Source organism: Drosophila eugracilis, unplaced genomic scaffold (assembly GCF_018153835.1).
Source record: "Drosophila eugracilis isolate 14026-0451.02 unplaced genomic scaffold, ASM1815383v1 contig_678, whole genome shotgun sequence".
Taxonomy (NCBI): domain Eukaryota; kingdom Metazoa; phylum Arthropoda; class Insecta; order Diptera; family Drosophilidae; genus Drosophila; species Drosophila eugracilis.
Window position 1 is genome coordinate 60,140 of NW_024573566.1, and position 25,741 is coordinate 85,880.

General features: G+C 39.8%; 6 protein-coding genes across 8 annotated transcripts; 4 read left to right on the forward strand and 2 right to left on the reverse strand.

Annotated features, from left to right (window-relative positions):
* Nucleotides 1-896: 896 nt before the first annotated feature.
* Nucleotides 897-9,136, forward strand: LOC108106881. 2 transcript variants are annotated; one of them, XM_017214127.2, is made up of 5 exons: nucleotides 897-968; nucleotides 5,242-5,579; nucleotides 7,202-7,383; nucleotides 7,529-7,722; nucleotides 8,314-9,136. In XM_017214127.2, the coding sequence occupies exons 2-5, from the start codon at nucleotides 5,303-5,305 to the stop codon at nucleotides 8,507-8,509; spliced, it is 849 nt and encodes a 282-aa protein (XP_017069616.2). In that variant the 5' UTR covers nucleotides 897-968; nucleotides 5,242-5,302; the 3' UTR covers nucleotides 8,510-9,136. The 2 variants fall into 2 exon arrangements, with proteins under 2 accessions (XP_017069616.2, XP_017069617.2); XM_017214128.2 differs by having other exon boundaries at nucleotides 8,338-9,136.
* Nucleotides 9,137-10,452: 1,316 nt separating this feature from the next.
* Nucleotides 10,453-12,709, reverse strand: LOC108106876. Its single transcript, XM_017214123.2, has one exon. The coding sequence runs from the start codon at nucleotides 12,682-12,684 to the stop codon at nucleotides 10,540-10,542; it is 2,145 nt and encodes a 714-aa protein (XP_017069612.2). The 5' UTR covers nucleotides 12,685-12,709; the 3' UTR covers nucleotides 10,453-10,539.
* Nucleotides 12,710-14,887: 2,178 nt separating this feature from the next.
* Nucleotides 14,888-16,219, forward strand: LOC108106864 (uricase). The gene is made up of 2 exons (XM_017214108.2): nucleotides 14,888-15,473; nucleotides 15,582-16,219. Exons 1-2 carry the CDS (start codon nucleotides 14,903-14,905, stop codon nucleotides 16,064-16,066), a joined length of 1,056 nt encoding a protein of 351 aa, XP_017069597.1. The 5' UTR covers nucleotides 14,888-14,902; the 3' UTR covers nucleotides 16,067-16,219.
* A 43-nt stretch (nucleotides 16,220-16,262) lies between these two features.
* On the forward strand, nucleotides 16,263-17,441 carry LOC108106900. The gene is made up of 2 exons (XM_017214148.2): nucleotides 16,263-16,642; nucleotides 16,704-17,441. The coding sequence occupies exons 1-2, from the start codon at nucleotides 16,426-16,428 to the stop codon at nucleotides 17,333-17,335; spliced, it is 849 nt and encodes a 282-aa protein (XP_017069637.2). The 5' UTR covers nucleotides 16,263-16,425; the 3' UTR covers nucleotides 17,336-17,441.
* Nucleotides 17,442-17,698: 257 nt separating this feature from the next.
* Nucleotides 17,699-20,934, forward strand: LOC108107074 (bromodomain-containing protein 7). The gene is given in 5 exon segments (XM_017214443.2): nucleotides 17,699-17,870; nucleotides 18,171-18,793; nucleotides 18,853-19,848; nucleotides 19,850-20,519; nucleotides 20,580-20,934. Coding segments are annotated over 5 exon segments (2,586 nt in total). The 5' UTR covers nucleotides 17,699-17,812; the 3' UTR covers nucleotides 20,819-20,934.
* A 50-nt stretch (nucleotides 20,935-20,984) lies between these two features.
* On the reverse strand, nucleotides 20,985-25,443 carry LOC108107075 (ethanolaminephosphotransferase 1). Of its 2 annotated transcripts, none has more exons than XM_017214445.2 (9): nucleotides 24,890-25,443; nucleotides 23,274-23,342; nucleotides 23,031-23,217; nucleotides 22,717-22,973; nucleotides 22,497-22,651; nucleotides 22,255-22,435; nucleotides 21,994-22,203; nucleotides 21,894-21,935; nucleotides 20,985-21,312 (listed from the first exon to the last, which is right to left on the reverse strand). In XM_017214445.2, exons 1-9 carry the CDS (start codon nucleotides 24,944-24,946, stop codon nucleotides 21,226-21,228), a joined length of 1,245 nt encoding a protein of 414 aa, XP_017069934.2. In that variant the 5' UTR covers nucleotides 24,947-25,443; the 3' UTR covers nucleotides 20,985-21,225. The 2 variants fall into 2 exon arrangements, 1 of the variants encoding a protein (XP_017069934.2); XR_001772427.2 differs by having other exon boundaries at nucleotides 21,257-21,312; nucleotides 21,590-21,935.
* Nucleotides 25,444-25,741: the final 298 nt, after the last annotated feature.

The following is a 25,741-nucleotide window of genomic DNA, read 5'->3' on the forward strand; positions in this document are numbered from 1 at the left end:
AGGTAAGTGTGTGCATAAATCAAGCGATTAAGTGAGGTCAGGGTCATTGAATTTCAAGCTTAAATATGGGAAACCACTTCAGGAAATATGATCTTGAGAAGTAAATAACATGCAACGGAATTTGTATTTTTAATAAGTAATTATGATTATTATTTCTGACCCCTAGTGCCTATTACCACAACTTGGACCTTTTAGTAATAGATACCAAATGAGTTTGCCAAACTAAAACTTAAAAATTCATTCGATATGACTGCCCTGAAATACTGAAAACTCCATTACATTCTCCGAATTTTCCATATACGCTGCCAGGCAGCCCATCAAGTTCCGTAGAAGGATTTACACTGCAATGATTTCCGCAGCGTCATGTGGGGCATGTCCTTTAAGGGGGTTGGGCAGTTTAGCACCCACGGAACGACGAGATTCCAAGAATCAAATGACGCGTCCGGTTGGCATATTATTCCGTAAACTGTACTGTCAACAATGGTTCCCACCCCAATGCCCAGGAATATTTATCGTTTTGCCTTTCTGGTGGTAAACCTGTGACGCCATTTCACGACTTGTTGCCTACTTAGCGGGGCATATCTGGCCCCTGCGCTAAATAATTGCCCCTGCCATTATTCATAGGCCAATATCGCCCAAGCAGGTGCTAAACTTTTTAAATCTGCCGAATATTTTTCATTGATAAAAAAGGAGCCCCTCTCCCAAATGGGTCCTTTTCGGCAAGGGGGAGTGGCCAGTGAAAGCTTGGGCGAAGCTTTTACGCAATTTTTGTTTGGCGCCTCGAAACATCGGCTCTTTGGAAATCAACGCACTCGTCATCGGCAATGGCGAATCGGGTTTAACTTCGGTTCCGGCCTTATAAAAGGAGGCGGCTATAAGAGCCAACCACGCAGTGTTCAACAAGTAGTAGGTGCAACAGTTGACAGTTGACAGCATTCCGAACGGTTTCCAGTTAAATACATTTTAAAGTGAGTGTGAACGGTGTGTTTCGAAATTCAACACCTTCGTCTCAGAACTTTTCAAAAAGTCTCCTTAAATGAATGTGGCGGCTTGTGTTTAATTTAAAATTCAGACAATTCAGAGAAAAGGATACAATAACGTGACGTGAAATCTTAGAAATGCCGTCGCTTTCGTCATCGATTACAGCAGTGTCGTCAATGGAACTCAATATACGGGTCTAATTAAAGATTTAATAATTAGTGGGTTTATTTGGAAAATGTCAAGAGAACTAAACTATTTTTGAACTATTTTGTGCATTTATTCTGAAGAAAAGTTTTAGGCTTTCTTCTGGGACCTTCTATCACAAAGATATATAAATTTGAAAAGTTGTGTTTCTTTAGGTTAACATTTTCTTGTTTCTGTTTTTGTAAAATTTAATCCAGCTCTGGGATTTCTTTTTAAAGAAATTTATTTTCAAAAATCTACAAACTAAAAATCCCAAAATTTTCGACTGTAATTTACATTCAAAATGTTAAATTTCTTACGGTTTTTCGATCAATGTAAATCAGAGCTAAGTTCTAAAAATAAAAACTAACAAATTATTTTTTCATTCTTCTTTATTTTTTACTTTTTACTTTTTTACATTTTACTTTTTTACAGGAGGAATATCTTTTTACAATTTTAATTCCCCTTTTTCATGTTTCCAATTCTTAATAATAAGAAGTAGAAAATTTCCAATTTTAAAATAATATATCAAGCATACACCTCGACATAACTTCAAAAACTAATTTTTTGATACTTTAAAATCTTAAAAGTAAAGTTTTAAAAAACATTACCAAAATCTTATATATTTTTAAACTCTTATTAAGGCAGTTTTTTGACTCATGTACTTAACATTTCCTACAAGTAAAATGGAAGACAGAAAATATAATTTTATTTGCTTTTTATTTTAAGCTTAACTTTAAAAAGAAAAGATTTTAAGCAGATTATTTAAGCTTATCAGAGTTCTTATAGCCTTAAAGCAACTTGGAATAAAAATATTTCCACACACATTCGTAAATCATAACTTGATTGCATTTGTCACAGATGGGTTAAATGGCATTTTAAGAAAATTGGTCTTGAAATTTTCTTGGAGAACATTCTATAAATATTTTATCAATGCCAATAGCTGAAAGGTATTCCCACCAAGGCCAAATATATAAATGTCAAACGTAAATAAACCAATAAAAATCTTGTAGAAACAAAAAAAAAGAGAAAAAGCATCAATATTTGCGGAAAATGTTGTCAAGCATTTGTTGCCCCCAAGCCTGTTTTCTTCATTTCAAACGCCTTACTACCTTACCCAACGTGTGAAAATTCCTGACAGTCATAGGAAAATATTAAAGAAATAAATCAATCGAAGGCATTGAGAGTTCCAAGCGTTCCAGAGCGGCTTATGCAATTCAGCATCCCATTGGACTTTAACCCGAGAGCTTATTTACAGAAAATATATCTAAAGTTATTGAGCTCAAACCCAGAGGCAGTACTTCTCTGCTGTACTTATTAAAGTTGACTTCAACTGCTCATTTTTCTATATTAATATTAATATTTTATCAACGGAGAGTAAAGAAGGACATTGTTGGCTTTCGAACTTAATAAGGTTCCATTTGTGTTGAATGTTTAAATTATGAAAAAATCAGTTAAGAAATGTTACTTAATTTGATTATATTTTTGACACTTTAGGCACCATCGAAATGAGTTTATTTTTAACATTTCATTACAAATAGTATTTCCATTTTCATTAAATGAAAGATTATAAAAAATATATGTTTGCATTTTCTAAAAATATCTCAAAAATCTTTAAAAATCTCTAAGAAAGTTTATTAATATTCAGCTTAAGCAATTTACCATTATACTCTCAATATAAATCATAAATATGAATAATAATATACCATAAATTCTTGAAATTTCTTATTCAACATTCAAGTAAAGGTTTCCCTTTCTCAATTTCCCATCTTTTATGCCTGATTTTCTAGTTAGGTGTTTCCTTTGTGTGAAGATTTCGACAAATGCTAGCCCAGCTGGCCAAAATTCAAGGATAACCTAAACTTATGTAATATAGGTACTTACTCTCCAGGAATATTACACAAGTCGACTGTGTCTAATTGGCAGGAATTTTGCTGCAAATGTCATGTGCACTTGTCCAACTACTTTTTCCCACCTGTAACAACCACATTCTTGGCCCTAATTAAGCCGCTTTTGCACTCCACATGTCATGTGTGTTACGTAGGTGGGAATAGCAAGAGACAAGGCCTATATATTCCAGTGGGTTTTGGCCCGTTTTAGTTACATTTCAACTCAATTTAGCAATTAGCCGTGCGGTTATTGCAAAAACGAAACGTTTACAGGGAAAAACAGACGACAGGTAAAAATGAACTCACATAGAGTGTATATATAGAGTCCTGAAGCTTCCCTTCGCCCTCAAATTAATTTCATTTTACCTTGGGGAATTGGCCATCCTGGGTTTTTTTTTGGTTCAGTCCACTTTTTGGTACTGTGTCAACAAGTTAATTAAAGCATTTTGACAACGATTCGTGTTTGCTTTGTTTACTTCTAATTCATTCGCTCTGCCCAGCAATTTCGAACAAGTTTTTCGCCGCCCTAAAAGTGTTGCCCACTTTTCGGCTGCCAATAAAATTCGTGGTAATTGAAAAAGTTTTCTTGCAGGAAATGCTCGAAGCTTATTGCAATTTATTTTGCAAATTAACTGAAAATAAAAGTTTTGCTGCACTTAAAGATTTAAGAAGTATAGAAAATCATCAAAGCCTGCAAATTTATTCGCAAATATTTTGAGAAAATTATAAGGCTTTGCTGTTCAGTTGAAAATTTGCAATCAAACTTAATCAAAACGTGACGGAAAATGGCAACGGAAATTGTCAAGAGAAAAGTTCTCTTTCTTCGTTAGATTTTAATGAACTGTGCAAACGTTTGAATGGGCGTTTCTGAGCTGATTTATTTAGACGGGCTTATATGGTTAATTAGGCACATAAATTTGAGCAAATTTAATTTACATTTTTGGTAGGTTTTGGTTTTTTATATTTTATTGTTACCCAAACTGGATTTTATATTGCTTAGAGAACATAAGTTTAAAAGACAGATAAAGCTTCTTTCGAAGTAAAACCAACTAGATAAAAACATTTTTCAGGCTTATACTTTTCACCAACAAAAAAACTGAACTCTTACTGAGCCTTTAATTTTGAAAAATGAATTTCTGATTTCTTTACCAAAAATCTTCACACTTCTTTGTCCAAATTTGTTTAGGCAAACAAATTGAGCTGATCCTAGACATCTGAACCGACCGAGACCGCAAGTGCCAAAAGTTTCAGGCAACTCATTTATATTGCTCGTCAAGCGGATGTTTTTAAAACGTAAAAAATAAAATAAAGACGAAAGAAGGCGGCTTTTCCATAACCCCAACATCCTGGGGCCGCAGCTAATGGGCTGAAAATACGCCGCGATGGAGTTAAACCCACTCGCCCACGTCAGCGACGTCCCATACTTAATTAAATGAAACGACAAAGTGTGCAGGAGAGGTCTTACAGTAAACCCCGTTGAAAAACCTGACAAAAAATGTAGAAAAAAAAAAAAGAGCACAGAAACACCTACAGTACAGTGGTGGAAATTTATAGGAAAAAATGGCCAGGAAAGCATTTTCTTTTCAATAATTTTGGGTTGAAATCTTTAAAATATTTAAAGAGGGTTCAAGAGGAATTAAAAGAAAAAGTTAATACAATTATTTTTTAAACTTTTAAGATAATAAAATTAATAAAAAAGACAAAAAGCTATAAGTTTCCACAAAACTTCAAAGTAACTCAACTTTTTTTGAGCAATTTTTTGTTGAAAACCATAAAAAAATAAATTTCAAAAGTTATTTTATTATAATTTAGATTTCAAATTAAATATTCCACGTCCACTTGCACCACAGTTCAGCGCGAAAAGAAAGATTAAGGCAGCATCGCAAAACAAAAGCCCAAGAATCAGCCGCCAACTTATCCAAGAGACGCCTTTTGACGTTTTCCACCAACAGCCCATTTTCCAGTTTCCTTCGCGGTCTTCAATTTTTTCCTTAGGTGGGGGTTCCAAGGGTATCTTGGTTGTTTGCGTGTTGATATGCTCATTGTTTGCTTAAACACAAAGAGCCGCCCACATGGACGAGGGGATAATAGGGATGGCGGATGGAGGATGAATCCATCCCTAGCCCCTGGTAGTGATGGTAATTACCCTCGTGTACATACATCTCCACGTTTCTTTTGCGCCTTGCAGAGACATCAGCATTAATCCCGAGCACATCCGGAGGAGAGGCTGTATAAACAGAGACACCGCCATGAAGCCCGACATCCTAGCATTCTGCATCCTGGCAACCACGATCCTGGGCAGCAGGACACGTCACGTCGCTGGCTTCTTGACTTCCCAGACCAATGTCAACGGAGGAGCCGCAGTGGGTGGGACCAAAATGGTTGACCAACAGGGCGTTGCATCCGGGCCACAGCGCCTGCATCTGCCCATTTTCGAGGTTGGGGGCGGACCCGTTCGCCAAGGAGGTCCGCCTCCAGCGGACGTCCAGGAGGTTCAGGAGCGAGCTGTTTACGATCCCGGAGATGGTGAGTCATAAACATCCCTATTAACGCATCTCCTGCAATTGCAATTGCCGCACTGGCGTGGTCTTGACCTGGCCTTCAGTGGATGTTCAAGGCGTTCGCTAATCCCCATTCGAATTAAAAGGATAACAACTTCGTCCTTAGATAAATTGTTATTTGGTTCTTTTTATACCCGTTATACTGAGCGTAATGTTGTACTAAAAAGGTCTAGGCTATCGCTTTACCTGAACTTTAAAAGCTAAGAAATGGGGTTGAGGTTGAATTCTTCTTAGTTGGTGGTTTTCTAAGAAGAATTATTAAATAATTAAAATTTTTATAAAATAAATCCATAAATAGTCAAAATCACCATTAGTTAAAAGCTGATACTGTTATTCGCAGATTTATAAAAACATTTTTCCTGTTAAAATATAGGTAAAAAGGTGTCCAAATAGGTAAATTTCCCAGAACCCATTGTTATCTCATTTGCTTGCCGACTTTTAGGCGGCACATTCAAAAAAGTATAGACCCAGAGTTTGGGTGACACATGACGTGCACTTAGCCATGACCACCACCCACCATCCTTAATGGTCATAGTGACCGCTCGCTGAACATTTTCGGTCAGTGCACAATTTTCAATTTTTCAAGTGGCTCACAAATTTTGCGTCCTCCAACAATATGTGGAATATGTGTTTGTGCCGAGCACTTAACACGCCCACCAAACCAAGGGGGATAGGTTTTCAAATTTGTTGACGAATTTGATTCGACGTTTGCGTTTGCTAACACCGCCTTGTGCCCCCCAAAAACCCCGCAATAGAATGTCATATCGGATTTTCGATAACTGAACTTGTTTTCCAAGTGATTTGATACATGAGTAAATGGATTGGAAATTTAACAATTATCGATTTATGAAGATGGAAGCATTTTGATTGCCTACGTTTAAGGTTGATCTGCTATCACATTCAGTTTAATAATATTTAAAAAGATAATAATTTTACCTGTAATTGGTTCAGTGGTTATCCCTTTAAGATACATTAAAAATAATATAAATATAATAAAGATCATTTTTAAAGTTCAGCAAATATCCGTAATGACCTTTAACTTTAAACCAATATTCCTTGTTTACGTCACGTAAATCAACATTTAAAAATATGGCTGCTGTAGCTTTTGATCTGCGTGGGTTCATGGCAGTCCAGTTGGGGGCCTTTGAAAAGGCAACACGCCGAATGGACTATGATGGGCAGACTGGATGCCAAAAGAGACAAAAGGCAGTAAAGGAGTTGCAGTGACTGCTAACTTGACTGACGGACGGATTCTCGAAAAGTGGGAAATACGCCCAAGGGGGGAAATTCTCTGGCCATAAACTCATTGCCGCCAGTCAATTTCCGGCAGTTCATTGAAAAGACAGGCAGTGCCGGGAGGGGGAAAAACATGATGAAACCTCCTACCAGTCAGCCGACAGACAGACAAACAAACTATTCAAACTTTCAAATATCAAACGGCGGAAGTTTCCGATGGCAAAGAGCCTTCCGATGGAAATGGGAATGGGGAATGGGTGTTGGAATGGCGTAGCTGTGGTCGGATTAGCGGCAGCTTGAATAAACATTCAAATCGCAAATAACGACTTTGGTTTGCTCATTTTACGCCAGAATTACTCCGCGCCCAGGAGCTCGGATTGCCAGTGATCCCCCCGGGCCCCGACTACGCCGATGCGGTGTACAACGAACTCGAGCTGGCCAGTAAGTTCGAGGTGCTCAAAAAAATGGAGGAGGATTTACGGGCCGAGCAGGAACTGGTGGACAAATCGGCTTTGCTCATGAAAATGCTAGAGGTGAGTGGAGAGACAAAGTTCGCGAAATTTCATGGAAAGTTCAGCGAGTTATACAGGGAAAAAGATTATTACAAATATCTGCCTTCAGTATTCAGAGCATGTATTAAACTGAAACAAATTTCTCGCTGTGTATTTTTACCTTCAGGATCCCTCATTGGAAACTCTACCACTCGTTTATGTGGAGGAGGAGGAGCCAGAGGCAATGATTCCTTCCGCTGCAGCCGAGGACTACGCCGAATTGGAGAACGCCGTTCAGGATTTGGTTTTGGGCCAGAGCAAACCGAAGCGTTCGCGCTACTATCGCAGGTATCCGTGGAAGCGCCACAACAAGAATCGCGGGTAGGTTGCCTTTTCCATATCTCTAACACACCCACACGAACACCACAAGTCCATAAATCCCCAAAGCACTGTAATGAGTTCCAGTGATTACTAATTTAGCAACCCCAATTATCATTTGTAGTTAGTGAATGTTGTCAGTAGTCATTACGCAGAATTTAATCCCGTATACTTAGAGTTTTAATCGGAAATCCTGAAATTGCCAAAATGCTTTCGCAAGGTAGCTACTTAAGCTTTTTCGAAGGTAAAGGGTCTGCCTTTAAAGTTGGTATAAAGAAAAATGCTAAAATTCCTTTAAAACAAAAATCTAGTAAATTCAATTGATTGAGATTTTCTTGGATCAAAGCATGACCCTTCATAGAAATTCAAAGCATTGATGGTAATTTCAGGAGCATCCTTGCCTCCACCCCCTTGTAGTCTATTTAACTTGAACAATTTAATGTAATGCAATTTATCAGAGTCTCTTTAGGCCCGAAAGGCAGACACCCAGAATCCCCCAGAACCGCCCACAGAGAGATCGATTATTGATTACTGATTACTGATAGCGTGAAACGTGAACGATTTTGCTAACTACATAACCATTACCATTATCAGTTCTTACATGAATTCTATCAACAGCAACTATGAACCGGAATTGCGATATGCCTGTACGCCTAGTAAGGAGGATATATTTAAGCTGCTGGTCAATCTCCATGAGAATCGCAAGGGCAACCACAGCAAGACGGTTAATTTCTGCAATCGCAAGCGTCCTGCCAAGGCGGTCTTCACCAACATAAGATTCCTGGGCTAAGGCGATATGGATATATAGACGATATATAGTACACTGAACAGAACAGAACCCCAGACACTGACAGACACATATGTATACCAAGCATCAATTGTACATTTGCTGACAAAGTCGAGCGCCAAACTGGAGAACAACAAGCACTAACAATTAGCCTAACTAAACTAAACTAAACTAACTAAAAATTCCTTGTTATCTTGTCGCGATACAAGCCCTTGTGAGGCAATTTAAATGCCACAACACCCTATTGCCCCAACCCCTAATTCTAATTGTAGACAATTAAAACTTTTATAACTCTCAATGTGTTGTATATACTAATTAATTAACTAACTAAATAAAATAGAAAAGTTCTAGTGGCTCCCTTTTGTTAATTTTTTGTGGTTGTCGTTGCGTGTGCTAATCCATAGAATTGCATAACGTTGCCATATCACTTGAAAGTCTCGTAACATCTCTCGGTCCATTAAACTAGTATTATAAAATAATAAATGGCACCACGAACCTCCCTAATGCTATATCAATGTGTATATACGAGAATATTTGAATATATTAACTACTTACTAAACGAAACTATCTCTAATGTAAAGTCGAGGAATATACATACATATATATATTTCAAATAAAATTATAAACTTATACGAGTATTCGTGTGCAATTAAATGGAGATAAAGCGTTTTTCAATTGACGTAAAGGGGTTTGTAGTAAAAGGGTTTAAGCCAGGAATGTGTAAGTCCATAAAGTAAAATAACTATAATATATGTTGGGCTTAACAATTTGTTAGAACATATTTTGAAATTTAAAAGATCTCCCAACAATTATATGTAGATATAAACCAGGGGTGCTCAAAGCCTATTCTCTGAGTGCTCTTTTGAGAGCTAGCGGCGCTAATCCACTAACAATTTTTGTTTTTCCTCTGTTTTCTCTTTCTTATTCCGTCGCCAACTGCAATACAATTTGTTCTTGCTTCTTCCTGGATCATCCTCGAACTCCTTCCTATTCCAAAGACACTTTTTCGTTTTCCTCTTCCCGCCTCATACCGTCGCTAACTGTAATATAATTTCTTCTTGTTTCTCTCTTCGATCATCCTCGGACACTTGCACTGGAAATCATTTCTTATAACTTCTGTTTGCACTTTGAAGTTTCTTTTGCATTTGGCGAGTTAATAAAATGAGTGATAAATTGAATAGCAAAAAGAAGGTATTTCTTTCTCTCAGTGCACAGCTGCACACCAACACAAATGCGTCACTAAATATGTGCAGGTTTCTTGTAGTTAGTAAATGCTCTGCTGCAAGACGAATTTGAGCACCCCTGATATAAACCAACGAAAATCTTTAAGAACATTTCGGACTTAAAAATCTAATACCTTGACTTTCCATTTTCACTACAAATCCCAGTCTTTGTTAATCCCAAATAAGAACTCTGATTGTAAACGAACCAACCAACACCTTCGGAAGTGCGAAAGCTACAGCCTGACATTGAGCTTAGATTCTCGGCCAACTATTCCCCATTGTTTGTTGATTCAACAATGTGGCTATGTGGTTATCTGTTTGGAAAGCATCTGTATCTGTTTCTGTGGATGACAACGGAACGAGGAGTGCTATCTAGGAGTGGGTAATGTAGAGGGTGAGATGATGGAGCTCGTGCCTCGAGCTGGTAATGACCATCGAGCGTGTAAACCTCTCGGCGCGATGACTAAGCGGAGTAAATAGGCGCATTCTTTATCTTATTTATTTTATACACTCGCTATGACGTCAACACAATTCACAAAATACAGATGCTGGGGCTAAAATCTTAGATTAATAAAGAGAAAACTTAGAAATCATTGTCATGTAATAGATAATGGTGAAATTAAATATTTATATTTAGCTTTTGTATTTAATTAAATAGGTTTTTCTGTTAATATTTACCACACTTTTTTAACTGAAAAATCCAATTAAAAATCTAAAATAGTATTTTGAATTTCCCTAATTTATTTATTGGCTCAGAAATCTTTCACAAAGTTTTCATCTACATTAAATAATCTTTCTTTTATTTCTTAGTTAGCCAAAAATGTTGGGGAACCAACTTCTCACAGGTGAAAAGCAAAGGGGTTTGGTCAACCAGAGTGTGTCGACGGAGAGTTTAAGGACCTCCATATAATCAAAGGAGCAACTGCTCGTCTCGAAGGCCTTTGTCACTACAGGAGATTCAGGCTTAGATGTAGATTGGGAGTGAGACTGTGCTGGTTGGGTTGTCACACCTAAAGAAGCCTTGTCCTCATCCTCATCATCCAAAGCCGAACGGGCAAAGGCTTCATTGCCATCAAAGTAGTAAAACTCCTTGCGGGTCGAGTTGGTTTCCACCACCCTCGAAGGTTGCTGGTCATCGATTCCGCGGGCATAGGAAATCCTCCTAGTCGTTCGGTAGGGAGTAGCCGCAAAGGGTAAGGGATAACCACTGACATAGCCAGGATAACCAGTCGGGATGGGCCACAGTTGGGGTGTTTGTGGATGCAATCCCAGTTGAGGCTGCAATCCAACTTGCGGCCACAAGCCCAAACCCCTTTGAGGTTGCTGTTGCTGTTGCTGTTGCTGCAGACCCAATCCAAAGCCGGAGGCAGCATCTTGCCGGCAGCCATCGGAGTCCTGATCCTGGAATATTTCCAGCAGGAACCCATTGGAGGTGGTACTACTTGACTGTCCTATACGCATGCGCAGCGCCTTGCGACCCTGATCCCAATGCGATTTGTGGATATAACCCGACCGACAGCCGCAATATCGTTGACCATCCAGTTCCAGGAAGTCACCATTACACGCTTGTTGTCCTCCAAAACCGCTACTAAAGCCTCCTCCCAATCCTCCAGACACTCCGTTGCCGAATCCACTGCCAAAGCTTCCTCCAACCGAACCTCCTGAATTCTGCCCAAAATCAAAGAACTTAAACTGGATCCTCAGCCGGCAGACATTGGGTGAGCTCTTCTCTATGTAGAAAACACAATCCCTTTGCTGATTGGGCAGCAGATAGTTTAAGACAGTTCTCGGGAATCCGGGGCTGGAGAGATAGAAGTGATTCTGATTGAAGCTGCTGGCACAGCAGAGATCCAACTGACCTCCAAACTGCTGTAAGTTCTGAGATTCATAATCCTTTAGGGTTACAGCATGCGGCTGGAAGGACGTGGTCTGATATTGATCCGAGATCAAGGGCAACTCTTGCTGTTGCTGCTGGGGAAGCTGAAGTTGCTGCGGGAGTTGCAGTTGCTGTTGCTGCTGCAGGATCTGCTGCTGGAGTTGCTGTTGCTGCAGGATTTGTTGTTGAAGTTGTTGCTGGTGCTGTGGAAGTTGGAGTTGCTGCTGTGGAAATTGAAGTTGCTGTTGCTGCAGGAGTTGCTGCTGTTGCAAAAACTGCTGATGCTGCTGGTGCTGCAGGAATCGCTGCTGTTCCTGTTGCTGTTGCAAAAGTTGCTGCTGCTGCTGGGGAGCACATGGTGGCGATTGCTGGGGTGGTAATCCTACAGGTGGTGGATAGAATCCAGCAGGATAACCAATGCTGGGTTGCAAGCCCAAGTTGAACCCCAAACGATTTGCCTGCGTAAAATTGAAAGCCGGATCCTGAGGCTGCTGTGGAGATTGCTGTTGCAGGTGGTGGTGGTGGTGGTGGTGCAGCTTCTTGGGAGGTGACTTGGCGCTCACCTGCACCGTGTCCCCATCCACATCCTCCTCGTCCTCGTCCAGGCCCCTGGCCACAAAATCTTCCCTCTCACAGGCCAGACGCGTGATAAGAAGTCGGAAACCTCCATTGGTCGTCCAAGGTGAATCATCGCTGAGGAAACGCAGACGCAGGATTCCATCGGGAGTATGGTACTTCTTGATCCCCAACACCTGACCGCACAGAACATCCATGTCATCGCCGTCGTTGTTCAGCCCAATGGCCAAATAGTCCCTGGTGCAGTTTTCCGATAGTTCCAGCTTAAAGTCCAGGAACTGTATGTGGAACTTGGTGGGGCATCGATAGGGAGACCGCACCACATAATCCCAGCATGTGTTTACCGGATAATTGTCCGGGTAATTTGGTGACTCTATGAGACTCTGTCGCTGCCTGTAGACACCATGTAAACCGCACTGTGCCAGCTCATCGTGGACAGCTCCCTGGGATCCCAATGGGATGAGACTCAACACTAAAACTAGGACTCGTGCCAGCTCCTCCATTTCGATGGTCGACCGTCGGGAACGCGCTGAAAAACGCAACTAACTCGTTGCGGTTCATCCAACACCGATGTTTGCCTGCCAAAAAATAACATTTTACATGGGTGCGACGGTTGGTTTTCACTGGAAAACAATTTGCACTTTTGTCTGTGGAGTCGCAACAAAAGCGTTCACTTGTCAGAGACTTCCATTCATAAGTCGCATTTTAGTTCACTGAACCTCAGGCAAAAACTTTCGGGTGGACAACACGTTTCGAAGGTGCCAAAAGCACCTCATAAAACTACAAAACCATTAGATGGAATTCCACACGGAAGATCTTTAAGAATGAATCATAGGAACAGGGATTCTCTATCTGTTTTATGATATGCCATCATCAAGATCATATAGTTTATCATATCAGTAGAACTTTGAAATGCTTTACTGATATGATAAACTTATAATCCAACCCTATAAAGTTAATGTGGTGTAGTTATGTGGCAAAACAATAACATAAATTTTGGTTCAAAATCTATATAATACCAAATAAGGGGTTATTGGGGTTTATACTTCAGCTTGATATTGATATCTCTCACTTTACAAACAATCACATCTCACTTCCTTCACTCAGTTTAACTTCAACCAATAACCACAAACGGAACTTACATAACTTGGCGGCAACAAAGAAATACGAAAATGTTTGGTCGTGGGAGCACACCTAGCATACAAAACAGTGTCAAACAAATAAAAAGCTCTTTAAGAAAATATACCCGAATATATCATCACTGGTCATGTTTACTTTGGCTTAAACCAACTTATCACTAAGCCAATTCGCTGAAGGTCCACCTCGGCTGATGATAACAATTTTGGGTGGCGTTGGCCAGAAAAGTAAATTCTTGTTGTCGTAAACAAATTCAAAACAACATCTGGCATATCTTTAACGTTTGCATATAACTTAACCGACTTAACACTAAGCTAATGATTTAGGTTTTTAATGCTTCTGTTTATTAAAAAGATGAATGAAACATTAAAAATATTACTCATCTTATACGTTGAGTTCCAATTGCCTACTTAGTTAAAAGGAAATTATCTCGAAACAGTGTTTTTGCTTTTCTTATTGGTTGTCTTTTAATTAACTTTACATTTTTAACTTTTTAGCCTTAAAGAAGTAGTTACCCTTAAGAATATCTTATCGTTTTTAGCGAGCCAATTTTATTATTGTGTTTTATTCCTTAGAAAAACGTTTTTAATTGTATTTGTTAAAAAGAGTAAAACCTATTTTTTCACCCTATAAATCCCTTATTTTAAATTATTTGTTTTAGAAATTGCTATATAATTATCGGAGTATTATAGATTTGTATTTTCGCCAACTAGCGAAAATACCGCAAGACTTATTTGACAACCTAATATTTTTTTTATATCTTAATAAGCAGACTTCTGCTTCCATTGCCTGTGAATCTTATTATTTCAACTTTAATATTTAGTATTAGTTTTGTATAACAGACTAACTTTGTTAAAATAAAATAACTAATGCTAAACTATATGTTTGTTTTTTGTTTAATTAAATCATTAAATATGAGAACATTTCCCTCAACTAAAATAATATATTTATATTTTTATCGATTCAATTAAATATTTTTATGTTTATCTTTAGCAATATTTTGAAACATATTTTTAGCTTTTAATAATAATATTTATCCTACGACTCGTGTTTGTATACATTTATCTACACAGTAAACTTAGTATTTCATGAAACGAAGAACAGAGTATTAAGATTCTTTACCCGCAGGAGTACCCTTTAAAATCTTGACTTAGTTTTAATTGTTTTAGGCAAAAAAGGGTGCAAGTACATTTGTTATGGCTGAAACGTTTATTTGACTTATCTCCTATGAAGTAATAACAAGAACCGGCTAAGTAAGGAAAACAAGTAAAGGGTAAACAAGATGCAAAATTCGAGAGATAGAAAACATGACAACAGGGCTCCAGACCTTGAAACTCATTCAGTCTTCTTCTAATATATCTCAGCGGCTAGTCATAATTGCGCTAAGATCTTTAAGACTATAAGTGAGAGTGATGATATATGATTCTCCTAGTAGTGCATACTGCTTTCTAGGAAATCCTCTGGCGAAATCCATAGGTAAACTTGTGTTCTTATGATGGATGCTTAATAGATTTCACCAGTATAAAAAGAGGGATTGACTGTGAAATGGGAAGCAGTATCAAAGTAAGAGTAATTGCAATCAGAATGTTTGCCACGCCACTCAGACAGCCAAGTGCAATGGTCCAGGTCCAGAAGAAGACACCTGGCATGGATGGTCATGAAAAACCCTTTCAGTACGAGATCACCGATCATGGTTATGGCAAGGATGCGGTCAAGGTTCTGCATGTCAGTCGGAAAGGACCGGTGCACACCATCCAGGAATTCGAAGTGGGCACTCATCTGAAGTTGTACAGCAAGAAAGATTACTACCAAGGCAATAACTCGGACATTGTGGCCACCGATTCTCAGAAGAACACCGTCTATCTGTTGGCCAAAAAACATGGCATTGAGAGTCCCGAAAAGTTTGCCCTACTCCTGGCCAAGCATTTCATCAACAAGTACTCCCATGTGGAGGAGGCTCATGTCCATGTCGAGGCCTATCCCTGGCAACGAGTCTGTCAGGAGGAGACCAAGAACACCATCAATGGGAAATGTGAGAATGGAAACGAAGGCAGCTGTGACTTCAGTTCGGTCGACAACCGATCACTCCACAATCACGCTTTTATCTTCACTCCCACGGCTCTGCACTACTGCGATGTGGTTATAAGGAGAACAGGTTGGTACTAAATTCGTTGATTACTTTTGTGCATTTCAACCATAAAAGACCAAAAAGGTCTTACTATAATTTTATTTTAAATTCATTTACCCTTTTCCCTCTACATAGATCCCAAACAAACTGTCATCACTGGAATCAAGGGTCTCCGCGTACTGAAGACCACCCAATCCTCGTTTGTGAACTTCGTAAACGATGAGTTCAGATCTCTGCCAGATCAATATGATCGCATCTTTAGCACAGTGGTGGATTGTTCCTGGGAATACTCCAACACCGATAACTTGGACTTTTTGAAAGCCTGGCAGACGGTTAAGAACATTATTATCCGGAACTTTGCCGGCGATCCGCAGGTGGGCGTGTCTTCCCCTTCTGTCCAGCATACCTTGTACCTCAGTGAAAGAGAGGTCCTGGATGTCCTACCCCAGGTGTCGGTCATCTCGATGACCATGCCGAATAAGCATTACTTTAACTTCGATACGAAGCCCTTCCAGAAAATTGCTCCTGGTGATAATAACGAGGTGTTCATCCCAGTGGACAAGCCACATGGCACTATCTACGCCCAGTTGGCCCGGAAGAACATCAACAGTCATCTCTAGATGGATCTCTGATTTAGTTAGTCTCTGTCTAAAGCTCTTTAGGCAAGTTTTTATAACGTAAACAAATTTGTAGATTAGATAGTTGGAAACAAATTCTTATAAATTAATGTAAATGTTTGTAAATAATTAAATAAATAAAATTTAATAGGTAAACATTTTGTTATATTTCAGAAAAGTTCGAATCAACCAACCTTAGCTGGAAATTTCAAAAGTTAAAACTGCTTTCAAAATCATAAAATGAGGCATAGTTTCTAAAGACAGCTTTTAGGTTAACTCTTCTTTCGACCATTTTGGCAATCAAAATTTGTTGTTAAATTCAAAGACTGGAAAAAAATCTTCTAGCCCCAAAGAGCGTGATCATGACCAATCGACTGGCCTTGCACCACATCCTAACCACCCAGCTGCAGAGAGACTGGGACCAGGAGGAAAGTGCCAAGTTCAGGCTTTCGCAGCTGAACAGGCGGGACAGGATCAAGGCCTCGCTGAGAACGACCCAGTTGCCAGGACGTAACCTGCTGCCTGACACCCGAAAGACCTATGACAATATGGTGGCAAGGATTCACTCGACCATGAAGGGTAAGCTAAATAGCTTAATAATTAGTTCTGAAGACTAGACTGATTCCTGACTATTCCTTAGCGGTTCGAACACCACGAAAACCTCGGCCAGTGGTGCCGGTGCCCATGGAGACGACTCCAACTCCAGTTCCAGGAGTAGCACCACCACTGCCAACGAGATTGGTATCAAAAAAACCAAAAAGCAGCAAATCAGGAAGGATTAAGGGCGGCGCCAACTCCTCAAGGACGGGAAGTGCGAATGGAATCGCTAGGATATCCCCAGAAAAAACATTGGCGGCTATCAAGGCCAGCTTCAACCAGAAATGGAAGGGAGCGAAGGGTATTAACCAGCAAAACCGGATCCGAGAGGTCCTCCAGCAGAAGAACGTGCTGGAAACCATGCTAATGCAGCACAGGAAGTTGCAAAGGGATCGCCAGACCATAGCCCTGGATATCCAGCGGATGCGGGCAGACCTGGATAGGATTCGCAACAAGTTGGACACATCCCTGCAGAGCTTGAACTCCACGCGCACCCTCTTCAAATCCGTTAGCAAAACGAGTTCCAAGAAGACGATTGTTCAGAAGCCCGCGCACTCGATGACCCCGATTCATCGCCGGTCGAATGGGAAGCGAAAGGTCAGGATCACCGTTCCGAAGAACCGGCAGAGCGTCCTGACCAGCAAAGCTCCCATACTCAAGCGACGAGTCCGCTAAACGCTTATTAAAAAGGGGAAAAAGAACAAAAAACAAATAAATAAAATAAAAAATTTATAAATTAATATTATTTACTTTCATCGAAATACATTTGAAAATACAATTAGCGTGAATATTTTGTTAAATTCAGTTTAATACAAAAATTGCATTTTATTATTAAAAAAAAATTTCTTAAGTTAAAAATTATGTTTATTTTTATATCAAACTTTAGTCCCATAATTCATTTCTTAAGGAATGAGCACTTAAATATCCGTTAAAAAATGTTAAAATTAAGGGCTGAAGCAAAACGATAACTTATCGATTATTTTAGTATTGAAAAAATTTCTGTGACGCGTTAAAGTATTCTGAGTGAAAAGGCTTACGGTCACACTGTTGTCACTCATGGCGTCTGCCTTTTGCTGCCGGATTTTTGTTTTTCGTTTTGTTACCTACAATTTTCACCGGTTTGCCTAATTTTTTCACTTTTGGGAGCCTAAGATGGGCTCATCCAAGAAGCACAAAAAAAACAAGTCGGAGCGGCGTGAGAAATATGAAGGTAAGCCCAACGAAAAGTGCTTCGTCTACGTGAGCCCCCGCTGGCACACGCTATCTCGCTCTATCATTTTGCCGCTTGTTGTTGAGCATGTATGCACTTAGAAAAAATAGGTTACACAAAGAATAATAATTCTAAAAAACATTAAGACTCATTTCTGTGATTTACTTCAACAATTTGAAAGTTTTATATCTTTTTATAATATTAATTATATATATAAAAGTATGTAAAAATTCTTTTTATGTTTTGGATAAGTAAAAATTTATATTTTATATTTATCTGATTATACCTTATTATTTATAGAATACAGTCAGCACCAGGATCCGGCTCAGCTGCAGCGAGGACTAAAGCTAATCCTAAAGGTGGGATCGAATGCCACACCAGAGTACAGTGCCAATTCGCCAATGGTTGACGGAGGACCGCCTACAGCTGCCGAGGCCATGATGTCTCCCGTTCCCGAAGAACTCCAGGATCATCAGGGTCATCGCGAACGTCACAAGAAGTCAAAGAAAAAGAAGAAGAAGAAGGATCGTGAGAAGAAGCACAAGCATCACAAGGAGAAGCGTCACAGGAGCAGAGATCGCCATCGGGATGCAGGATCGGACGACGATATGATGCCGAGTGCTGACGATGCCGCCTGCAGTGGTTTTGCCCCACCCTCGGTAGCTCCACCAACCGTCGATCCGGATTCCAGTCAGGATGGATTCAGCTTCATGGACGATGATCAGTCGCAGCCGCTACCGGAGAACATCCTCTTTTTTGCGGGTATTACCACGGATAATTCCCCATCCAACTGTCCTGTGACCAAACCAATAGCACCGCGCAAGCTGGACGATATCCTGATGGGTTCCTCGCCTAATTCATCTTCGCTGCAATCTTCTTCCCTGGGTTTGGTGGGAAGTAGTCCCACTAAACCACTACCTGACGTGAGATTCATTATCATAACTTACCCCATGACCTAAACTAATAAATTTACAATTTTCAGCTCTTGATTCCTTCACCCTCAACTCCAGGAGGAGCGAACTCCCTAAATGCCCTTACACCCAAGGGTCTGGAGGCACCAAAGACCCCCAGCAGTTCTAGTGAATCGGGAAGAGAGCCCCGAAGTTGTGTCCTTAAACTAAAGCAACAAAAATCACCATTGAACAAACTGCTGGAGCATCTGCTGCGCTTCCTGGAGAAGCGGGATCCCCACCAGTTCTTCGCCTGGCCGGTGACCGATGATATGGCGCCCGGTTACTCCTCAATAATCAGCAGGCCCATGGACTTTTCAACCATGCGTCAGAAGATCGATGACCACGAGTATGCCGCCTTAACAGAGTTCAGTGATGACTTTAAACTGATGTGTGAGAATGCAATCAAATACAACCATGTGGATACTGTTTATAACAAGGCGGCAAAACGTCTGCTCCAAGTCGGAATGAAGCACCTACAGCCGGAGAACTTGATGAGGAGCTTGAAACCACTCTCAGGTTATATGAGGGAGCTTACTGCCAAGGAACTTGGATTTGAATTGAGTTCTAATGATTTGTCACGAGAAGCTCATGATTCGGCGGACGAAGGAGCTTCAACGGGAGCTGAGGAGCCGCCCACTCCAGCCCAACTCGAAGAAGAGGAACGCAAGCGTGCTTTGCGCCTAGAGAATGCGCCTAAAACACATTTCGAGCCCTACGTAGACGATTTAACGGGTGAAGAGATCCTAGCCCAAGTACAAAATGCCGCCCAACAGGCCAAGCAGAGGGTTAATGCCAAGAAAAATGCCCACAAGATGGGTTTCCTGCGTCAAACGAAGGATGGCACTACCACACTAAATCTGTTGACCAAAGATGAAAACGAGGGTCCTGAACGGGTAGTAACTATTGGCGATCTGGTGGGCAAACTGCAAACGGGAAGCACACAACTGCAGGCGCGACAGATGGATAAGAGGAATGCCATGAAGATAGTGAAGCCCCTAAGCTATGGAGCCTTTGCTAGCTTTGCGCCCGACTTTTGATTCCCGCTTCTCCACTTTAAGTGCTGAGGAAACTCAATTGGTTTTGCATACATATGGAGATGCTTCAAGTGCGGAATACGCCGAAAGCATTCTACAATTCACCAAGGACTCTAGCTATGGGACCACTATTGCAAACGGTTTATTGGATATTCTTACTAACGGAGAACATAGCAAATCGCTAGATGAACTTTACAACATGCAACTGCATTCGTATGAGCAACGTGAGATTGGAAAGTGCTTTGAGCAGGAGGAGGAAACAACTCAACAGCAGGAAACCGCCGAGCAAATCGAGCAAGAGTATGAGAAATATAAAAATACTCATGTGGACTTCAAGCGATTGCAATCTCTCGGGGATCTTGGGATCGATGTGAGCTTCTTGGACAGCATGGAGACGGAAATAAAGAATTTCGAGCTCAACCGGCGAATGCACGAGCATCTTAGTCAAAACTTGACGTTAATTGAGAAGCTGCGAGTAACTCAGCATGATCGTTTATCGCAGCCTCTGCCGAATCACCATGGACTAGTGCAGCCCGCTGGACAGGAGGAGACTCAAACCGCCCAACAATTGACGCAGCAGATAAGTGATCTGGCCAAGAAGCTGCCACCTTCTGCCATTGCTGATCCCTATGCCTTGCGAAAGGCCATGGGCATGTCCTATGGTAAGTTTTTAAAGATAAACCTTTTTGTCCATTTCAATAATGTTACCTTCGTTATTCAAGCTGGTCTACCGCCACCTCCAGCTGTTTCCCCACGTGTCCAGCTGCCTGAGCTGCTACAACAGCCGGTGGCCCTGCCCCAATTGCAACCGGTGGCCATGGAGATCGACGAGACGGATGAGCAGCACGGCGGTGGCGATTTGGAAAACGAGCTGCGTGAGTTCCTCGAAAGCGGATCCGGCCTGCACTCTGCTAACCCAGCAGATGACAACAGCATTGTCGCCCAGCTGCTGCTCAATTAGGGGATCGGGATATCTCCATGACGCGCGCTATGTTTATAATGTAAGATAATGCAATTTCTCTAAATTATTTTCATATAACCAATGGCAGTTTCATTCTAAATAAAATTTAAGCTAATACTAAAGAAGTTCATGGGTACTATTGGAAAAGTCGATGTGATAAAATCAATTTTAGATTTTTTATCGTTTGTTGAACTGCAAAAGATAGTTTTTATTGAAATTATTAAGAGGGTTTTGATCTAAAAATGATCAAGTATTGATTCAGTGAACTTTCTTTAGCACTAACAACTATATTATCTCTTTTCAATTCCGAACTTAAAGCTAAACACACTTTCGATTTGCCTTAACTGAACCTAGGTAACGATTTAAAGTTTAAACACAACACATTTGCAGAAGAGCCGCCGCAAGTGCTAGACTTCTTCGACGTTTTCCGTAGGCTTGGCGTCTTCGACAACCTCCTGGAGCTCCTGCTGAGCGGTGACGGTCGGTTTCGTGATCTATAGAAAATTACAATACGATGGGCGGTACAGTGAACATAGCCTTTGCAATATCATAGTCGTAAAACTTCATTCAGTTGCTGTCTTCAGGCACATAATACTTATCGGATCATGCAGTTAGCGCTGCTATATATATATCAACATGCTGGTTATATCTACCATTGACGATAGCTCTTGTCATGCACTTAGCTTAGGCTTATCCTACAGTTAAGTACGATTACATTCTTAGCCTATGATTAGGATTTGGATTACATAATAACTTAGTTATGGACTTTACCACATTAGAAACCGAGTGGGGCGAGTATCGGTTTAGTGTTTTGATTTGAGTATGGACCACTTAGAACCTAGACGTTAGGCGAGGGCTAAATGTTTTGGAACCCATTTATATATATATATGTATATATACTATATATCACAAGATGGTTGATTTTTGGTTGTTCCCCGTTTTTTTTTTTTTTTTTTGTTTGATGTGATTTTGGTTAGTTGGCGATTTAGTTTCAATGACTTTTCAACGTTTTGTTATTGTTCTGTAGAAGTTGTTGAGTTATGTCTGAACCCGATTGGCTGCTAGATTTTCTTACTTTGAAGCAACGAATGTGGAAGTGATCGCACATCTCAGAGACCTAAAAAGAAATCATTTTAGAAAATTTTTAATGATTTTGAATAAAGTAACTAGCTTACCACACCATAGCCATAGTGCCAGTGGGCTAATGTTGAGAATATTGTGAGTCCTTGGACAATCCATTTTTCCGTATCCGCCGTGAGATCCGTGTCGAAGACCTGCTCATAGTAGGGAAAACAGCAGACACCCACTGTGGCGGCCAGTGGCCACATTAGAACATTAAAGGCATCGCAGCGCATGTCCGACATTTGGGCCACTATAAGTCGGCACTTTAAAATAAATCATTAGTTTTTGTCAACTTAAAAAACCTGTTCACTTACAGCAATATTTGAGAATATCGTTCCGTAGAGTATCCATAAAATACGTGGCTCTAGGTTGATCACATCGTTTCGAGAGAAAAACGACCAGATTAAAGTGATCACAAAAAGCCAGACGAAGGCGAAGAATGGGCGCAGCATTTCCCACATTGGTCTCATTTTTCCGGTCTTATTTTTATAGGAACTTTAATAAAAAATAAATAAATTAAGCATCCGGGACTTTAGATTTAAAAGCAAAAACTCACAGGTAGATATTTCGTGCAATAATCGGATGACTACTGACCATGCCAGAACCAATTAGAACCACCTCAAACATGTTGGCCACTGTGAAACCATGATACTCAAACCGATACATCTCAGGTCCAAAAATGGTTGCCACAAACAGCATGCCGCTAACTCCCTGATTAAGGAATCACATTTAATTAGTTTGAATTACTAGGTAACAAAAATTGATGATTTACTTACCCACATGGTGAAGTCATAGCCCCAGGGCAGAAACATAACTCCCGTGTTATACTTCTCAACATGCGTCAAATAGAAGTTGAGAAAGACGTTCCAGATCACGAAGAACATGCGAATCGGAGGCAAATCATGGGTGCCGAAAAGGGAAAATAGGTAAATGGGTATCAGGGCAGCTGAATAGGAGTCCAATCCATGATCAAATAGCTCTCCCAAAGGTCCACTTGTTCCTGTTCTTCGAGCCTGCTTGCCATCCATTCCATCTTTTAAATAAATTTTATTTATAAATAAAATTTAGATATATATATTTTAATATTCACCCAAGTTATAGTAGATCAGTATATTTATGGCCGCTACTGTCCACACCCAGGCGGGTACAGTGTTGCCCGTCCTTGGATTGGCGGCTTCAAAGCCCCAGTCGTAATAAGCTATCAGGATGAAGTTGACAACAGTCATGAGAAATCCCACGAAGGTCAGAACATTGGGCGCCAGCCATTTGGGAACAAACTAAAATATTTAAAGGTATTCAAATATGTACTCCGCAAGGTGTATTTATAATTTACCTTCACACAGTAGTTCCAGAACGGGTGCATCACATAGACACTGAGGAAACTCGTGTCTATACTGCTGTACTACGGAATAAATAATAAGATATTGATTAAAACCACTTCTTGAAGATATTTTTCATATAATCATCGTTATTATTAGTTATTACTATTAATCTATTATTTAAAGTTATAACTTAAAGTTTAATTATTCATTGAAAATTATTTAAATACTGCTAAGAAGTAACCAAGAAAACCCTTAGTTTGTTGACCAACTTCCAAAAAATCTGATAACAAAAAACCATGCCAAGATTAGTTTTACTGGTGCCATCTTTTGCTATAAATCATATAAGAAATGTTTATTAACTGATATTTAAACCTTATTTATACCTTAAAACAATGTTGCTGCAAGCTTAATCTCAACTTTCTAAATCTCCGTGTTCATACGAACATTACTAAATCAACTAGGTACTGATTCTGATCAAAAATAAATATATTTTATAATAAGTTGTTATAATCCAATGCTATATGTAATTTTTACTATTAGCTATCAGTAACAAAAAATTTGATAAGATATTGTTTTAAACCAAAGCAATGTTCTGAAAAAATACTTTTACTTTTGTTTGGCTGAATTTAAAACTTATTGATACCATTTTGTAACCTCTCTACTAGTCTCAATCCTTGAGAGTCTTCAATCCATTGTCTCTTCATGTTGTAATCTTTACAAGTACAAATTCCACTTTTGATAGTCACCAACCTATTTTACTCCATTGGATCCCCACACTGTCTATCTATAAGTCTCCAAAGCTTCTTCATATGTTTCCGTGACAGTTCAATGCCTTCTTCTAACGAACATTTGTTTAGCTTGGTTATCAGTTAATTGATGACCTACACTAGTAAAACTATACATTCAAATTTTATAATAGTACAAATTTCGACATGTACTAAACGGGCCCAATTGGTCGGGATCAAATTAAATGTTAGCTAATCTGGTCGACGACGTACTAACCGGAACTAGAGTGAATCTCAGTCCGATAAGACATAATCTTTAGACATTGGGAAACGTATACCTTGTAATCTGGAAAATGTTTCTTAACTAGATCAGATTATGAATCTTGTAACTGGGACAAGATTCTTTAAATTTGAATACTTCACCGTTTTCGTATGAAAAGCAGGTAAATATCAACAATAAATCGAACTATATTTTTCTCTATAAATGCGTATTTCCATTTTAATTAGTCATTAATATGGAATTTTTCCTTTATGATAAGAATCCACTGTTCCCCAAAAACTATGATTCATATATCGTGTAAAAGTTCTTTTCCGTGTTATTATTAGTAACAAGCTCTGATTATGTTACTTGAATATTATTTAAAAATCTCAAGTAATTTAATCATTAACCCATCTTTTAAGAATTAGGAAACTCCAATACCAACTCCTTTTTTGGGTGTAATGAAAGATAGGCAAAAAATGGGTTAAATCAATAACAGAGATAACTACATTCCCTGTGCTTTATTTATAATTTAATAACAATTAACTGAAGTAGGGGATGGTATAACCCAAATGGGGCATTGATTTTTACCACCCACCCGAGGGCCACGTCGAACTAGAATCCCCGTTTTGGAAGAACTTACCTTGTAACGCTCGAAGCCCCTCAAATGAGCGTCTGACAAATAGCGCATGCAACCCATTTTGTAATTTGTATTTGTATTTTGTACTTTTTAAAGATTTTTTTTTATATTTTTTGCTGTTTCCCACTAGTTTGTTGGTGGAAAATGATAACGGAGAACAGAGGGAGATGGGGAGTTTGCACTTGGATCGGAAGTCAGATTAGCGCGTATCGGCTTGACCTTTGAATGGGTCAGATGGTTACTCCGGCATATTGTATAACATCTGCGGCGGATCTACACAGATATATATGTATATGGTATATGGATTTCGGATTCGTTCGCACGCGGCCCCCGCTCAAAAAGCGGAATGCGGGTAAATTAAATAATCGCTTTGTCCGCTCTCTATCGCACGCAACACGCGAACAACAGTTACTCTTGCACTCGCCGTTTAACTGGCAAGCTGGCAAAAGCTAAGTAGAAGAAGAAGAAGAACCGGACGGAGACGAGCACGCCGACGGATTGCCTGTCTGAAGGAGGAGAAATTATATTCCGGACGAGCCGGCGTCTGAATGAGAACTGTGGACTTATCAGGCCTGAAAGACCCAGCGTTTAATTCGCGACGTCGACTGCGACTTGGGTTCCACAAAAACAAATCGCTGTGCGCACAGTACCAGTGATGGCAATTCGGGGGTTTTTCGGACTGATCCGGGTTTCTTGAGTTTGTTCTTGGGGAATACCTTTCCAGGGACCACTATTCGAAAGTCTTAGTCTAAAGTTTATAGTTGCATATCTCTGTAGCCCGACAACTGTTGTTGATTTAAAGTTAAAGACAGTTTTGGAAATCAGTTTATCTTTCTATTAATTTGTATTTAAACT

Excerpts from the sequence above, each read along its gene's own strand:
- LOC108106881 (XM_017214127.2), top strand. The coding sequence starts at position 5,303 with ATGAAGCCCGACATCCTAGCATTCTGCATCCTGGCAACCACGATCCTG. Across the intron at positions 7,384-7,528 it reads TGCTCATGAAAATGCTAGAG|GATCCCTCATTGGAAACTCT; the intron begins GTGAGTGGAGAG and ends TTTTACCTTCAG. Across the intron at positions 7,723-8,313 it reads CGCCACAACAAGAATCGCGG|TTCTTACATGAATTCTATCA; the intron begins GTAGGTTGCCTT and ends TACCATTATCAG.
- LOC108106876 (XM_017214123.2), bottom strand. The coding sequence starts at position 12,684 with ATGGAGGAGCTGGCACGAGTCCTAGTTTTAGTGTTGAGTCTCATCCCA.
- LOC108106864 (XM_017214108.2), top strand. The coding sequence starts at position 14,903 with ATGTTTGCCACGCCACTCAGACAGCCAAGTGCAATGGTCCAGGTCCAG. Across the intron at positions 15,474-15,581 it reads TGTGGTTATAAGGAGAACAG|ATCCCAAACAAACTGTCATC; the intron begins GTTGGTACTAAA and ends CCCTCTACATAG.
- LOC108106900 (XM_017214148.2), top strand. The coding sequence starts at position 16,426 with ATGACCAATCGACTGGCCTTGCACCACATCCTAACCACCCAGCTGCAG. Across the intron at positions 16,643-16,703 it reads GATTCACTCGACCATGAAGG|CGGTTCGAACACCACGAAAA; the intron begins GTAAGCTAAATA and ends ACTATTCCTTAG.
- LOC108107075 (XM_017214445.2), bottom strand. The coding sequence starts at position 24,946 with ATGGGTTGCATGCGCTATTTGTCAGACGCTCATTTGAGGGGCTTCGAG. Across the intron at positions 22,974-23,030 it reads ACTGATCTACTATAACTTGG|ATGGAATGGATGGCAAGCAG; the intron begins GTGAATATTAAA and ends TTTATTTAAAAG. Across the intron at positions 21,313-21,893 it reads TCCACATTCGTTGCTTCAAA|ATCACGAAACCGACCGTCAC; the intron begins GTAAGAAAATCT and ends AATTTTCTATAG.